The 17,476-nt window shown below is 44.8% G+C and overlaps 1 protein-coding gene across 2 annotated transcripts in view; it reads left to right on the top strand.

The window, feature by feature from the left end:
- Nucleotides 1–5,514: 5,514 nt before the first annotated feature.
- The window catches only part of ANP32B (acidic nuclear phosphoprotein 32 family member B), a 24,482-nt gene continuing 12,520 nt past the window's right edge, over nt 5,515–17,476 (top strand). The window contains exons 1-2 of one of the 2 annotated variants that reach the window (XM_047829378.1): nt 5,519–5,916; nt 15,159–15,308. In XM_047829378.1, the coding sequence (XP_047685334.1) occupies nt 5,863–5,916; nt 15,159–15,308 (204 nt within the window). In that variant the 5' untranslated portion in view covers nt 5,519–5,862. Of the gene's footprint in view, nt 5,917–15,158; nt 15,309–17,476 lie in introns of both variants that reach the window. The other variant, XM_047829379.1, reaches the window with a different exon arrangement.

Genomic DNA, 17,476 nt, shown 5'->3' with positions numbered 1-17,476 from the left:
AGGTAATGGGATTTGGTTGGCTTGTATTTTCTTCTTTATACTTTTTTGCATTGCATGAATTTGCTACATGAATATGTATTGTCTTTATATTCAGAAAAAGAAAAGCTATTTTCATTTTGTAGAAGAATGTCCTCAAGGAATGTATATTGTGGAAGACTCTTCAGTTGCATGGAAATGTGTTCATAATATATTATTGTTAACCAAAAAAAGCAGGTTACAGTATCATCCCACTTATCAAAAAATTTTAATGTAATATATACAGCATTTCCTAGATACTATGATTTTTTTTTCACTATTTGCTATTTCTGAAATAAGGATGTCTCATAATCAATATGAATATTTAATGTAGTAGGCTTCCCCCTCCTCACCCTCCTGAAAAGCTGTTATTAATGAGACGATGCTTCTGGCAATCTGAGACTTTAGAAAATGCCATATGTGTGTAGAGAAAAGACTGGAGGAATAGACACCAAAACATGAGCAGTGCTTAGCCCTGAATTGAGATTTTAATTTTTTCTTTTCATTAAATATAGTTTCCAAGTTTTCTATAGTGTGTACATAGATAAACATTAAAAAAAAAAAATAAGCCACCCAGGAACCTGACTGCTGTGCTTTTCAAGGAAGAAGTAGAGTGGGACTTACGGCCTTTACCAAAAAAAAAAAAAAAAAAAAAAAAAAAATCCTAGCAAACTAGGGAGCACATATACTGCCAGAGTAGTGTCAGAGTCTAGAGTGAGGGAGGAGTACCTTGCGTGCCCACCAAGGGGCCCTGGCCGGGCAGGAGCTGGCAAAGCAAACTTCAGAACAGATGGAAAGTTCAATCAACAGGAACAGGACTCTGAGATCAGTCTTAGTACTGTGTGGACAAGGAAATCCCTGTGAGGTAGAGGAGAGGGTCCAGATGGTGGGGACGCTGGCTAATTATGGAGAGGGATGCCCAACACTGTGGGGCCACTCAGATATTTTCCAGGCTAGCTCAGGGACACGTTCCCAATTCCTCACGAGAGACCAAGGACTGAGTCAAACAGAAAATAAGTCCACCCCCTTTGAGAGTGAAAACTGATGTAGGTTTGGGTGAGCCCTTCTCTCAGCCAAAGGCACAGGGTCCCTTCAGGAGATGAAGGACATGGAGCAGAGGTGAAGGACTGAAGGCCACAGCAGAACTTCAACAGCCTCTGAGGCGGCCAGCAAGCTCTGGGTCTCTGTTTAGGGTAAGGGAGGGACTTGGGCTTTGGGTGACTTGTGCCCGGGACACAGAGGAGAATGCCAGGCATTGTGCCAGGTAGGAGCTTCACCTACACGATCAGGTCTAATCCTCACAACAGTCCCCTGATGAGCAACCTGAGGCTCAGAGAGGTTGTGTGGTTTGTTCAAAGGCACACAGCCAATAAGTGATAGAACACGATTCCCAACTCAATGGAGTCCCTCTCTGAAAAGGGAAAAACTGAGCAGAATTAATACTCATACTAAATATAAATATTGTTTGTTTACAAAAAATATGAATACACAGGTGGAGAAACACTGCAAGGATATATGCCTTAATGGTGGAATGGTGGATATGTCTCAGTGGTAGGAATTTAAATTTAAAATTTTATTGTCTGGGCTTTGGTGTTTTGACTTTTTTTAATTTTTTCTTTTTTTTTTTCCTTTCCACCTCCTCCGTGATGAGCATGTAAATCTTCTTAAAGCAGAGAAAACAAAAACTTTTTTCAGAAGCAGTTGTGAGGACTAGTGGATCAAAGTAACAAGAGTGAATTATAGTGAGACCTTAATGACAGAGAAATCCAGGTTCTTACTGGCTACGTGAGTTCCACTTGGCTTCACTGAACCTGTTTCCTAAACAATGAAAGGGGATCATAATCTTGTCCCAGTGAGCTGTTGCCAGGATTAACTGAGATGCAATGTACATGAAAGTCCCAAGCACAGTACTTGGCATAAGGATGGTGTTTAATAAATATTAAACTTGACGAGTCATAGCTCTTCATGCTGCACCAGGAAGGCCTAGCACTTACAGCTGTTTCAGAGAGCAGAAAGGAATCTGGTTTCTTTGGCAGGGGCCCCTTACTAGACCTGCAGCTGCCTACACACCTGACACTCTTCTCCTTCTCCGTTTTTACCATCTGGAGACTAATAGGATCTCATTCCTTACCCCAATTTCATCTAACTGTTTGCCTCTTTCTCCCTTTGTTTCAAGAATCCCAGCTGCCTAGACAGTATTTTTGAATACATGTGACATTCTTTTCTTTTTTTAAAAAATTTTTTTTTTTCAACGTTTATTTATTTTTGGGACAGAGAGAGACAGAGCATGAACAGGGGAGGGGCAGAGAGAGAGGGAGACACAGAATCGGAAACAGGCTCCAGGCTCTGAGCCATCAGCTCAGAGCCCGACGCGGGGCTCGAACTCCCGGACCGCGAGATCGTGACCTGGCTGAAGTCGGACGCTTAACCGACTGCGCCACCCAGGCGCCCCATGTGACATTCTTTTCAACATAACACCCATTTGCAGAGCACCTGTGTCCTAAAGATGGCCCCAGACTTCTACTCTCCATACCCTCAGAAATACTTGAGCTCATAGTCTATTTGTATGAGCTCATAGTCTATTTGAGAATCTAGATCCTTCGACTCCCAGTTGGGGTCTGACTGCTGTAGCAGGTACACACAGGGTGTTGTGGAAACCCAAAAGGCAGATTTGCCAGTGTACGCACATATGCATGGGAGAGCAGGGGGAGAATAGAAGTATTCAGTATTTAAAGAACAATGATTTCTATATCACACGTCACACGTCAGCTTCATATAGTATCTTCACTAAAGAGAAAATGTGCCCATTCTGCTAAACTGGCTTCAAAGCCAGTCACACCAATGCTCGAGTGGGGCTGTTTCCTCCCGTCTTCAGATTTATTCAATTCTGTTCACAGCCACAAAGTTTGTGGAAGGCTCCGGTCATCTGATGATGTTGCTGAGGCAGTGGGGTGGAACAGGGCCAAGGAGTTACAAACTAGCTCAGAGTGTTCTCCTCGGACATTTTGGAGCTTATTGGAATACACATTCTGATTAACGGGCAGTTCTAGGACTCAAGTGAGTGCCCAAACCGGGCATTATTTGACGGATTTTTAAAAACTTATTAGGCAAATGTTAACATTAATGGGAGCAAAAAGAGATTCACCCATAGTTCAGACTCCCTAAGAAACTAAGTGGTTTTCACTTTTGCTTATTCTCTTCCGGCCCTTGTTCAAATCCGTAAATTCCTGGACATGGTAATCATTGTAGATTAGATACAATTATATATTCTATTTCTTTCTTACACCCAGATGCATACTCAGAATGATGTTAAGTACAGCAACACTCAAAACTAGGGCACTGTGACAACAGCCCCTTCAGGCCTGTGGACTGGCCGTCCAGTGGAAGATGTTGGCAGGGCAATGAGACACACCCTGTTCTGCCTGTGTTATTTATGCCTCTGGCAGTGAAGCCCCTGACAAAGAAGCATGTCACTGGAACACATGCTCTTTGTTCACAGAGGTGCATGCCAGCACCGGCTGTGTCAGAAGGGACAGTACCGGGTTTGTAGTCTCTCCTCCTCTGGCTCTTTTGCTTTCTTTTTATTTGCTTGCACATTGTGGCTATGTTTATTAATTACTTTGTAGCTTAATCTTATAAAACAGACATTTATCCTGTGAGCTATGTAGCATGGGGAAAGAGGCCTTCATAGCCTTGCGTTGGTTATAAAGAGAGGACAGGATCTCAAGATTTGCCCCTTTTCTCCCCAAGGATCAATACCACCTCTCCCATGGGCCACCAGGTTACCACTCTCTCTGGCACAGAGCTACCATGTTCCAGTCTCCTTCAGCATCTCTCCTTTGCCTGCGGCATGGACACCTGCATGCTCCGTTTGGCGTTAAAGGCTGGCTACAATTGCTCTCAATCTCCTGTTCAAAGCAGGCCCCATGCTATGAGTTCATTTCAGTTAGACTGATGGTGTAACAGAAAAAAGATGGCAGACTTTGGAGTCAGACTCCTCTGGGTTTAAATCTTAGCTCTGCCTCTTAAGCCATGCAGCTTAAGGACCCAGAGCTTCAGTTCCTCATCTGTAAAATGATTAAAACACAGTCCACTTCACAGGGTTTGAAGATTACATGAGACAGAACACATTCAAGTCCTAAAAGTGAATAGCTCAATTATTGCTTGTTAGCTCATGTAACTGATCTGCTAGTTTTTCATAAAAGCCTTTATTTTATGGCCCTGTGGCTCTCATAACCTTATAGTTACAGACCTCCTGTGCCATCCTGAAGACTACTTCCCTCACAGATTTTCCCGTCACAGAGATGTCTGCTAAGACTAACATTTTACATACAACACTCAAGAAACAACGTACTAAAAAGTTTTTGCCTTTTCCCAAAATGCTTCTAAAACTTTTTTTGCTTTGAAATTTTAACTCGATACTTTAAAAATTGGTATAGGTGGTTTCGTTTGCCACTAAACGAACTCAGGTAAAATGGAAGGGATTGAGTCTGTCTTAACTTCAAGAAAACCTTGTTAATGCATAGAATTGTGCATTTTTCTCCATTCATAAGTTGTTGTCAATCTTTGGAGTCTGTCTATTAAGATTGTATCTGACTTGACCCATGACATATTTACTTATTTTAAGCTGAATACACCCTGAAGTGACTCCCCGGAGGTCTGCAAAACAAACTTAGTGCTCTAACCTTGGCTCTCAGGGTGCTGTCTGAGCCAGACGATTACAAAGGCTACCTGCCAAGCTTCCCCGAAACGCAGCCCAGCAGCCCATCGAGAATTACACACCTCGCAGGGGTACCCTGAGGAATAAATGAGATAAAAGTGTGCGGAAAAACTTCGTAAAACTTCGAGACCCCATTAGAAATGCTAATTGCTGCCTTGCTAGCCTATGTTTAAATGTTAGGAAACCCAGGGAGATTCTCCGAAACTCGGGGACGCTCGGTCCTTCTGTGGCTCGGGCGGGCGCCAGGGATGCCCTGTGCCCACAGGCCGCGAGGGCCAATTCCGCCCGGTGCCGCGCGGTGCAACGCGGGACGGCCGCTATTCCGCCCCCGACGGGGGTCCCCGCAGCACTGGCCTCCCGCCTCCAGGCCAAGGGGTGTGGGGTTCGGGCTGTTGGCTTCGCACCGTATGAGGGAGAGGAAGGCGAACCCGAAAGCCCCTGTCCTGCGCTCCCTTCACGTCTCCCGACTTCGCGGGCGTCGGGCCGGCCTGGTGGAGCCTCCCCGGACAGACTAGGCTTTAAAGACCCCCGCAGCCCTCCGGGCAAACGTCCAAGGGCGGGCCGGAGACCCGCCTCCCGGCGCGGCGAGGTGGGGCCGGGGGGAGTCTCACTTCGGTTGCGGGCGGGGAAGCCCCCAAGGAAGGTCTTACATCAGCCACCCCACGTGCAGTCGGAGGGAGGGAGGAAGTCGCTCCAGTCCCCGGGGCTGCGCCTTTCCCCCCCGGCCTCCGCCCCTCCCGCCGCGCGTCTCCCCGCCCCGTCCTTGGTGCAGCCGCGGCCGCCGAGCCGAGCAGCGCCCCGCGGGGCCGAGTCGAGCCGAGCAGCCGCCCGCGCCGCGTCGCCGGTTTAAGCGCAGTGCGGGGCCGCGGCCGGGGGCGGCGGTAGTGAGACCAGCGCTGCGCTCCAGCCCCCTTTTCCCTCCATGGTTTCTCTCCGCTCCCGCGAGTAACTTGGCTCCGGGGGCTCCGCTCGCCTGCCCGCACGCCGCCCGCCTCCTGGGACCGCGCCGCCGGCCTCTGCCGCCAGCAGACCCCTTCCGACGGCCCTCGCTGCGCAGGCCGGGACGCCTCTCCCCCCTCCGCCCCCGCCGCGGAAAGTTAAGTTTGAAGAGGGGGGAAGAGGGAAACATGGACATGAAGAGGAGGATCCACCTGGAGCTGAGGAACCGGACTCCGGCAGCTGTAAGCAGAGACCCCGTCGGGCGCCCTCTCCCCCCGATGACTTGCATGTAATGGTGGCCACCTGCGGGGCCCGGGCCGCGGGTTCGCCAGCCCCGGCTCGTAGAAGGGCGCAGCTCGCGGGCTCGGACAGGGAAGGCGGGCGGGTTGGCGGGCGTGGAGGGGGGGAGCGAGCGCGCGGGGATTAACTCTTTGGCGCCCGCGGGCCCCCGCGGCCGTCTGGGGAAGGCAGTGGGGTGGGGGAAAGCAAACTTTGAGCTCTTCGCCCGCCGGGGTCCTTCCCCGGAGGAGCGCGTGTGCGTGTGGCCGGCGGCGAGGGAGGGAGGAGGGGGTTGTGTAACGCTGGGAGCCATGTTTGCAGCCTCCCGGGATGCGCGGCCGGGCGGAGGCCGGGCCTGCCGAGGAGCCGCGCGGCTAGCCGGGGCTGGGCCGCCCGGGCTCCGAGCGCTCCCGGACGGCCTGGGAAGGGGCTCGGGCGGGGCGGGGACTTCTCCGGTCAGGCCTCACGGTTGGCGCCGGCCGGGCTGAGGGCCGGGGCCGTGGGGGTGAGGAGGGGGGGGCTGTCGGCCTCCGAGGGGGGCAAGGAGCCCCCTCGCGCGTCCGGGGGGCTTGGGCGGGCGCGGCCTCGCGCGCGCGGAGCGGGGGAGGGGCGAGCCGGGCGGCGGAGGTGGCGCAACCGCCGCCCCTCCCGAGGCCAAGTTTGAAAAAAGGACGCGGTTCCCGCCATTTTTCAAGCCTAAAAATAAAACTTTCTCCCCCATTTCTTTCGCTCCCCTTTCGTCCTCCGGGCCTTCCCCACTCCCGGTCTCCCGGGACGCGCCCCGTTCGGCCCAGGCCAGCCGTGGTGGCGGCGGCGACGGCTTTGCCTTTACTCCTCGCCGCGGTGGCGGAGCCCGGGGCCCCTGCCCGGAGTCTGGCCCCTCGGTGTGGGCGGGCTGCGGCTCCTCGCGCCAGCCGGGGCGCGCCACGGTCCGACGCAGCGCCATGTTGGCGGGCGCCCGTCTCCCTCCGCTGCGTACACCGGCCTGTGGGTTCGAGCCGCTGCTCCCGGGCCCAGACCGTGGTTTGTTTTGCGCCCGCTTCGCCGGGGCTCGGCTCGTACTGGCGGGAGCCGCGCGCTCCGGCCGCCGCCGACTCCTCCGGCTCGACTCCTCTCGGGCGCGCTGCCGTCCCCCTCCCCCGTTCTTAAAAGGGCAACGCCAGGCGGCCGCCTCCGCCCGGGCTAGGCAGCGGGGGTACGGGCGGGCCTCGGCTGGGTTCGCGGGCCGCGCAGTCCCGGCGGCCTCTGCCCCGGCACGTGCTCCAGGGAGGCCGGCACCCGCCGCCGCGGCTGCGTGAGCGGCGAGCGGGGCTTTGAGAATCGCCTCTTTCTTCTCCACTCCTGCCCTCGCGGGGCCATGTTCCCCGGCGCCCGCGCGGTGTGGCCTTGCCTCCGCCAGACCGGGGCCTCGGGTGAGTGGCGTTCCCTGGCCTTGGGGAAGCCCAGGGGAAGTCGTCCCACCCTGCCCCAGTCGAGCGATGGGCGCGCTTCGTGGAGGCAGGTAGCTGTGGGTAATAAGTTGCTAACTTGTGAAAATTCGTCAACCAGGGTTTGCCTGGTGTCCCCACAAATGGGGTACCGGGCGGGCCGCCCCGCAAGCCCCCCCCCAGCGTCCCCGGAGGATATGAGGCAGTTGGGCGTCTCGGCTCGGCACTCTGGGTTTTAAGGTTGAGGTTTGACCAGGGCCGTCCCTTCCGTCCACAGTCAGACATTTTGTGTCGGCCACGTGCTAGTGTAATGAACGGTTAAGCCTCCTCGCACCCTAAAACTTGAAGAGTGGTGTTCCCATTTTGAGGAGTTATTAATTTTCATACCTTTGCGTTATTACTGCGTAGCTGCACGTCAGTGCAATGTGTAGTAGTTAGATTTAGCCAACATTTCTAAAAGTATGCACATGGGACTTCAAAGCGCTTTAAAATCTGGAATTTGAATTCTTTGTCCGCAAACTAAAGTGCTGTTAAAGTAGTAAACTAAAGTAAGAGCAGTGTTCTTCCTATCAGGGAAGCACAGCTGGGATGATGTTCCCACTATATGGGATTTTTTCGTATGCGATATCTAATATGTTACTTCTTAGAAATGGGTATATAGGTGCAGGTTTTAACTTTTCAGGTAATCCTCTTAGGCCTTACACTCTTGCCAAAGACAGGTCAGAGTCAGGTGATTGTTTCATCAACGTTAAAAGTCAGTTTATCTTTGGCACTGTCCACATTTCAAGGGTTCAAAAGCAGCAGGTGATTAGTGGCTACTGTGTTGGACAGGACTGGCCTACAGCAGTCCACTGGTTTATTAAATAAATATTTGAGTACCAGCATTATGGCAGGGCCTGGAAAAGCAGGGTGAAGTAGAGAGCAGCCTCCTCCATTCTGAAGCCTCAGAACCCGGTGGTGCCTATTGCACTGGTGCGATTTAGGGGCTTTGGGAGCATCCTGGGAGCCTGCCAAGGTTGGGGGATAGGCAAAGAAAGGCTGCCCTAGGGAACCTGAGGAGGAGACAGAGACAGCAGGAGTCAGGTTCTTAAGAAAGGAAAGCTTTGACCTTAAACTGGAGGCTTTTCAGGAAAAAAATGCAGTGGATTTTGAAGGAAATTCTAAAAGAGGAGTTAAACAGTGTTTTGCGCAAAAGAATCATCCTTGCGGCAAATGAAAAGTTTGAAGATGACTCCTTTAAAACCAAACTCAGTCACATGGCTATTTATGTTTGTTGTGGGGCCAGCAGTTACAGAGCAGACTTGGCCTCTGGGACCCTTGTCATTTGGGAAAAGAAAAAGAACCCTTTCTTCACTGAATGTATAATATGGACAGGAGCTCTTAAATGCATACATGCATCCCATGGTTGACCTTAAAATCATCAAATGAGAACTAAGACTTTGAGGAGGGTGAAGGTTTAATCACATTTTTTTTTTCTTTGTTTAGACCAGATGGGCTTTTATTGTGCCCATGGCTGGTTTTTTTGTTCGTTTGTTTTTGTTTTTGAGGTTTGAGTATGACCCTGGTAACACTTTTACCTTCTTAGGTTCCTTGCCAGAATACATGAGACCAAGATAATAGGTTTAGTTCACCTATTACCATATCCTTATTCCTTAAAACAAGTATGGACATTTCTTTAAGAGGGTACTTGCAAAGAAATGTATAATTCGGTTTTTTTCTAAGACCAAAAGAGCTCTTCACATCAGGTGTGTTTTCATAGTGGAAAAAATGGCCTAAGATGGCATTTAAAAATAATCTACATAAAGAATGGAGATCACCATTTAAAACTATAGGCGAAGGTAAGAAATACCTTATGCAAAATATTTGCATTGTCAGTTACTTCACTGAGAGCAAATTGTGCAGTGCTGGAACATACCGTATACACTACAGAAATTGGTATTTTCAGATGTGAAATGAGACACTGGCATTCAATAGTGAGATGTAATTTAGTTATATTCTAAAATTGGAAAAAATATGTGTTCTTTATGTGAGGCTCTCATCCTTCCATTACACCAAACATGACACTCTTTTCCAGCACACTTAGCCTTGATGTTAGCTGTTTTTGAGTTTTCCATTCAAAGTTAGAAAGCCCAGCAGTTCTGTGGTTCACAGTGGATGTCCATGTGGGACCCTGGTGGGCTGTGTGCGAAGACTAGGCACTTCTCACCCATCATAAGAATTGTCTTTCCTTAAGAGACACATCTCCGGTTTCCCCACTTTTATGCCTTTTAAAATTTTTTCCCCAACTTTTGCCATCTTGTCTATTAATGTAATTTTGAGCACAATGGGGTATTCTGATTGGTTGCATAGCCAACTAATTGTTGGGTTTTTTTTTTCATTTTATAAGTAATCTAAATTGAAGAAAAAATTAGATACAGATAAGTCAAAAATCCTGGATATAGATAAACATTAATAAAATAGGGTGGACAGGTGTGTGTGAGATTTTTATCTAGACATTCTGGTGTATGGTCTACCAGAATGTCTATTTTTTTCCAAAGCCAAATTCTGTTAATGCATATATTATTACATAAATAGAGTAAGCTTCTTTATCTCTCTGTCACTATTATTTTACAGTCTTATTGTTAATGTCTGCATGGATCATAACTTATGGGGTGGTTAGAAGGGTTTTTGCCATTTTAAATAGTACTGAAATGAACTTCTTGTAATGTGAATCTTCTGTCAAATTGCTGTTTAGAATGGTTCATTTCTTTACCTACCCACCAATAGGATATGAGTGTTTCCTTCTCTCATGTTGACAGTTCTGTCACCTAAACACAGCTGAGAACCTGATCTAAATTTGTTCTGTCATTTTGAAAACATTATTTTAAAATAATGGTAAGGAAAAAGGTTTGAACATTGGTTAACTCAGAAGAATGGAAATTGGCAAGGATGACAGAAGTTACTTATTCTACATTTTTGGATGATTTCACTTTCTGCAATAACCATGTATTACTTTTCTAATTAAAAGAATTGGTAACTCTGTAATTCTTCCATGTTTCCCCCTCCTAACTTATAACTGGGGAAGATCACCCAAGCAATTTAAACCAGGTAGGTTTTGTTTTGTTTTGTTTTGTTTTGTTTTTAAGTAGCCAGGAGAACGGGAAGTGAGAGCAAGTTGGAGAGGGTGGAAAGAAAATTGCTTGATTTTTCTCTGTGACCCCTAGCACCCATCGCCATAACTTGGCTACAGTATAGTTCAGATTTTTCAGTGAAAAAGTATTAGAAAACAGTACTGTTTTACTGATAGTTGCAGGAAACAAAAACATGAGTTAAATAGGAAATAATATGGATTACTTTTAGTTAAGTGTTTATCCTGAATTCATGTTTGGAAAAAATATATATAGTTTAATTAGAAAATGGTGCTGATGAGTGAATTGGCCTTAAAAGTCCCATCCATCTTCAAGCAGAAGTCCAGTTAACTTCATCTTGGACCAAATAGCTCCCTGACTTGTACACACAAATGTACAAGTGCCTGCCCATCCTTACCTCCTTAGATAGTAGCTCTGGGAGGATTTGGAACATCCAAAGGAGAAGCTGGGACCATTCTTTTCTTGATTAGAATCCCTCATTTATTGAGAGGTCACGGGATTATCTATCCCCAACTCCCTACCCACCGCCCCCTCTTCTGCAGTTGTTATCTCCCTTGCAAGTGAGTCAGGATCCCTTCATAGTCAAGGTGTAGAGGTGGAGGAGGCTTAGTTTTCTCAAATGCTGCTGACCCCATGCCTGAGAGCCGACACCTTTTGCCATGCTCTTGTTTAGAACTTTAAACGGGCTGGAGGAAGGCTGCTGAGGGTTGACTTTCCAGACCTGTTATCCTGGGCACAACCCCAAGTGGAACCCTCCTGTGGCCTCTGCTTTCTCCAGTAATTCTCACTCTGCTCTGTGCATATTCCTCAGTGGCTGATCCTCCTGTGCCTGTGGCGCTCTGTTCTAGCAGATAGCATGCTTTACTACATCTTCAGCTTCCTGGAAAGGTCAAGGGGCATGCCTTCTCTGCTGAGCCATACAATCCTCTGCCCTACTTCCCCCCAGTAAATTCTGTTACCTTCTACTCATGGAGAAAATTAAAGGTCTCCAGTGTGCATTCCCTGAACTTCTTGCTCTCCCGCTTAGAAACTCCCCTACACCTGTATCCATCCTGACCTCTGTAGGAAGAGCTCCCTGCCTCCAACAAGAGTAGAATGATCTCATTTTTAATATGTATTTATTGTTGTAGTTGAACATCAGTTTTTTAATGTGATCTGTATTTTTTATGGCTTGTCTGTTTTTTGTCCATGCTTCTTTTGAGTTATTTTTTTTCTCACTTAGGGTAAAAACCGTATCCTTGAGCAAAAGATAAATAAATGCAAATACCTAAAATTTTCATATATCCAGAAAGGTCACATTCTGGATATATGTTTAAATACTTAAAGTATTTAACAGACGGGTTGGTTGCCATTTTAAGTTAGGAACTCAGAACTCAGTAACAGAGACTCGAAGGTCTGTATTCTTTCATCTAGCAACAGATTGTGAGGAGAGAATCCTAATTACAAAAGAAATTTTACACGAAGGTATTGTGCCATTATTATGATAGGGAAAATTAGAAATACATTCAACAGGGAGGATTGTAAAGTAATTTTTGGTTCATCCATATACTCTAATGTTTTTAGTCATTTAAAAAATATTCAGAGTTGTTAAAATAAGCTAAGTAATAGAGTTTTATCTCACGACATTTGAAATATACAAAGAGACTGAACTAATATACCAAAATCTTCATAGTGACAAACGTAAATATTACTTGCATTGATGTGATTATGCTTGTGATCAGAAAGAGGTTCTCTTTATATCCAAGTTTTCTATTGTATCATCTACTCAATCCCCTACAATCCTGACACAAATCCCAATACAGTACTCTGACAAGCCTGTGACCAGTTTTCCTCATTTAACAGTTGTGAAAACTCTTTCTCATACTGAGATATAGTGGTAACTAAAGTAGACATTACCCTGCCCATCATGAAACTTGAAGTCTAGCAATGGCTTTTAAAATTGTTATACTTGTAATAAGTTAACATTATCACCACTGAAATGCTAAACAAGGTTATGTAGAGCAAGCTCTCCCCACCACTCAGTTTCTCTTCCTGAGAGATTTTCTGTACATAGAAGAAAGTGTGTGGTCTATAGCATAAAGGATAATACCCATTCTGCACATTTTTCATCCCACAGTGTATCTTGGAAATACGTCCCTTGTTGATGGGCCTTTAAGTTGTTTTCTAATTTTTCAGTCCTTTTTCAATAACTTCTCATGCTTTATTTCCATAAGCCTTTACACGTGTTTGAAACTAATACTTCACCATTGGTACCACTCTCAGTTTTTCTTAGGTCTTTCTTGCAGGTTCCTCAGGGTTCTGTCGTTGGCCCTCTTCTTAGGGATTCCATCCTTCCACTATTGTCTCTGCCCTGATGATTCCAAATACAGAACTGACAACCCGCCTCTATTCCAAACCACATTCCCAAGGGAACTTTAAACTCAGTAGCCTTCATGGTATTCATTACATCCACCCCTCCGAAAGCCATTCCCTGCTTATTTCCATCTAGCTACATGGCTCCCATTTTTGTAAGCCAAAACCTCAACTCCCCTCCACCATCTTTCATACCCAGCAACTAAACCTGCAGATTTGAACCATTTAACATTTTTTTTTCTCCCAGTTCCTTCCTCTTGATTCCTATTTTGCTGTTTGGTTCAACAAACCAGTTGAAAGAAATATCCAAAAGGTGATTTCACCCAGTGACCTGAGGCAATATGGCTAAATCTAATTCATCCTCATTTGGCTTTTGGCATATAAGTGTTACTCTGTATAATTTGGATCCTCTGTCAGATAGTCATAGAAAATCCCCCAAACCAAGTGAGAACATTTTAGTTGTAGTGCTGTATTAGGTGTGTGGGCAGTTACAGTTGACTTTATTTTTATGGTTTGTTGGTTTTACTTTTTTTTTTTAATACAAAAGAAATACATGCTTATAAAAACCTCATTACAAATAGGAATAAACAGCAGAGGTAGGTCCCTGTCATACCCCTACTCCTTTTCCCCAGAAGTTACTTTTTTAGCACTCAGTATGTTCCAGGTGCTATTCCTCTGCAACTCCATGCGGTGAGTACTGTTATCTTCACTTTGCAGATGAGGAACCTGAGACACAGAGAGGTTAGGTGAGTTCTGAGATCACACAGGTTGTAAGTGGTAGAGCCAGGAGGATATGACTTCAGGCATCTGTTTGTAGAGCCCACCTCTCCTCATTTGACACCTTAAGTTTTCAGAAATACTTGTTTTCCGTAAAAAGGGGGGAAATGGCAGAGATGTGTGAAGAAATGTGGAATGAAGGAAAGAAAGACTTAAAGGTGTAATAGGCCTGCATGCATCCTAACTGAAACCAGGGCTTATGAGGAGGAAGTAGACAGGGTAGTGAGAAGTAGTGAAGAAGCAAGTGAGAAGTTGTGGTGTTGTGTGTATCACGACTCTAAATCTGTTTCCTTCTCTGTAAACGGGGGGGGGGGGGGGGGGGAGGGTGTTGTGGTGCAAAGAATAATGAGTAAGTTCTCTGTAAATGATAGCAATTACCAGAATACTATCCTTGGATTTTGCACTGGAGGATGAAGACATTACTAGCTCATATTTTTTAGAACTATGAGTATCTTACTTCCATGTACCTGCTTGATGAATGCTATCAAACATGGTAGATTCACCACAAGAATGCCTTTGGCCGTTACTGCCGTTAATTCTAATTTGCATCACTGTATATTGACCAAAATGTGTTAAAAGTTGCAAGTTTCAGAGTCAACCACAGAACAGGAATGGAATAGGGATTATCATGGTAGATATTCACAGACTGTTTATTAATTGATCAGTATTTAAAATCATGGGGCACCTGGCTGGCTGAGTCAATAGAGCATGCAACCCTTGATCTCAGGGTCGTGACTTCAAGCCCCACGTTGGGCTTAGAGTTTAAATAAATAAATAAATAAATAAACAAACTAACTAAAATCTTCAGATATGATACCCTTGGACGGATTGGAATTCTGAATTTCAGGATCCACAAAGGAGATTTTATGGCCTGAAAAATCTAATTTAATGTTTAACAGTTTTCTCCCCTGGAAATATCTTCACATGTAACCCAAATTGATCTTTGTTTTGAATTAAGGCCTCTTGTGTCTTGACCCCTTCTATTGTCAAGATAATCTTAGTAAAGATGAGTAAATGTATAGTGCAGAAACGTGTTGCCAAAATCTCTTAGCGATCTTGTTGGGAAAAGCAAATGTTTCCTCTTCTCCTGTGTCCATCTCCTGGGCGTTGAGGGAGACACAGCCCTGGAAGGGGTGGGGTGGTCTTCTCTGCATTTATAGTTAAAGCCGCGCCTTGGGAGAATAGACTTGGGAAAAGGAATCAGGGAGATAATAGTTTCTTCACCTGTATCTTAAGAACTGTAGTTTCTGTCTCTGGAAAGTAAAGCGTTTAAATCTTTTTTATACCATGGTGTAACATTCCATCCTTGATATCTAGTAGTATATTGTTACTAAAGGCTTAATCATTTTTCATTTATTTATAACTGTGATCTTGGTTTAGGTAGAGGCTGCCCCTGTATGTGGGTGTTTTTGCTCCGTGTTTATGGTTGTAGTTTTTGCTTCGTTCTTTGTTTTATGTATGTTTTTGAAAGCTTGGTTTTGTTTTTTTTTTTTTTTCTTTTTTCCCCTTTGTCATTCACAGGTTCGAGAACTTGTTCTGGACAATTGCAAATCAAATGATGGGAAAATTGAGGGCTTAACAGCTGAATTTGTGAACTTAGAGTTCCTCAGTTTAATAAATGTAGGCTTGATTTCAGTTTCAAATCTCCCCAAACTACCTAAATTGAAAAAGGTAAGTACTTTTTCTTCAGCAGTAAAAGAGAGAACATTATGAGAAGGGAAACATAGGTGATTTTACTTGTAAGGAAGCATTTAGTGTAGCAGAAAGCACATGGCTTTTGGAACTGGGCATATCTGGGATTGGATTCCAGCTCTATCATTTCCCTGATGGGTAATCTTCTGCAGGTTACTTAATCTCTCTAAGGCTCAATTTCCTCACCTGTAAACTGGTGCTACCACCTGACCTTACAGAATTGCTGTGATGTTTGGAAATAATACATGTTGGATGATCAATAAATAGTTATGAAGAATAATTATTTTGTGAATAAGTTACTAATTAATTGCTATAAATTTGTTGATATGTTAGCTATGTGTTTTTTCTTAGTATGCTCTGGTTTAGGAACCACAGGGGCCTCCCTTCATGTTTTGTTTGTTGATTAAGGGTGAGTTTCAGTAAAGACTTCAGATTTGTAATCTATGATAATTCAAACCCATTACGAATTCTTAATGATTAGAAAGAAAGTTTAAAATGTGTTGTGATTAGGCGCACCTGGGTGGCTCAGTTAGTTAAGCATCTGACTCTTGATTTGGGCTCAGGTCATAATCTCCCAGTTCATGGGTTCGAGCTCCACATCGGGCTTTGTGCCGACAGTGCAGAGCCTGGTTGGGATTCCCTCTCTCCCTCTCTGTGTGTGTGCCCTGCTTGCACGAGCACATTTGCACTCTTTTTCTCTTTCTCTCCTTCAGAAAAAAAAATTAATTAAAAAAAATAAAATGTGTTGTGACTGCAAGAAATCACTGTAATGAAGCTACTGTATTTCCCTATCATAATTGATGGCTCATTGTTCATATTTTATTGGTCTAATTATAAACCAATCAGACCCCCCCAACTACCAATAAAAAACCCTCAAGGAAAATGTTTTCTCATGTCCTTACCCATGTAACTGTCACTGAGCTCCAGAATGTTAAAACTGGAAGAAACTTTGCTCTTCTAGTCCCTTATTTTATAAGCATAGCAATAGACCCAGAAAGGTATAGTAATTTGCCTAAAGCCACCTACAAAAGAGGTTTGTACTAGAGCCAAAACTAGAATCCGTATCTCCTATTTCCTAAAGCATGCTTTTTCTATTATATAATAAAAGATACATGGTCACATAAATATTGCAGAATTTTCCACTGTTTCGGTGTTCATGTTATTAGGGATTTTAAGCAGAACTGTCATCCAAAAGTACACATTGAAGTCTGGAATCAGAATTAGACAAAATGCAAATAGGCTGTTCCTGTAGTCTGTTTGAGTCCTGAGAGGAACTTGTTTTGGGTTAAGTATATGAATTAAAAACCAGGAATGTTTACTTATTTGCCTTAGTTAGGTAATAAGTGTTCAGGCAGTCCTCATGAGTTTCAGGTAACTTAGCTTCCTATCAGGAAGAATAATCATGTTATATTTAAATTGGTAAATAGTTCCCTTTCTTCTGTTAAGCATCTACTTTACAGGTTCAAGTATAATCTTTTTATATTTACATGGTTATTGGTGACATTGGGAGCTCTGGTTAGCCCATTAAACAACTGGTGGCTTTCTGGCATGTATCTACGTAAACTTGATGCTAGTATGATTCTAGTGTGTATTTTGTGTTGTTTTCCTAGCATCCTGGTACATTTTCCTGATGTACTGTGGTCTGTGTGCTGTCTGACTTAACTCAGAAGAGGAGTGAATCAGTGACCCATCTGTATAGGCTTTATCAAATTCTTCTGAAGTCTTGTTAATCACTTCCTTGCAGAGTTAGGGAGGAATGGAGAGATCCTACAAATCAAACTTAAAGGCAGATAAGATGTTCTCACAACTGATACAGACCTTATTTTCTTTCTGTCCTAGAGCACAGATTATTTTTTAACAAGAAACAGGTTCTGAAAGAAATTTTGTTGTACGAATGTCACAGGTTTCCTAAATTTACACATTGATTTCATTTCAAAATAAACATGTCACTAAATGCTTTGGCAGATTGCCTTGTTTCTCTGCTTCCTAAGATAGTCATGTTGAAAGGATACAAACATTACATAATGTGTGATATTCCAACTAACCAAGAGAAATGGTCTCTTTGTTTTGATTTACTAAAATCTCAGTAAAGCTAACACTTGAGTCTTTGTTGATTATAGACTTGTATTTTTAAATCTAGACCATGA

This window comes from Prionailurus viverrinus, chromosome D4 (genome assembly GCF_022837055.1).
Source record: "Prionailurus viverrinus isolate Anna chromosome D4, UM_Priviv_1.0, whole genome shotgun sequence".
Taxonomy (NCBI): domain Eukaryota; kingdom Metazoa; phylum Chordata; class Mammalia; order Carnivora; family Felidae; genus Prionailurus; species Prionailurus viverrinus.
The sequence above is the reverse complement of the archived record's forward strand: the minus strand, read 5'-3'. Positions and strand labels throughout refer to the sequence as shown.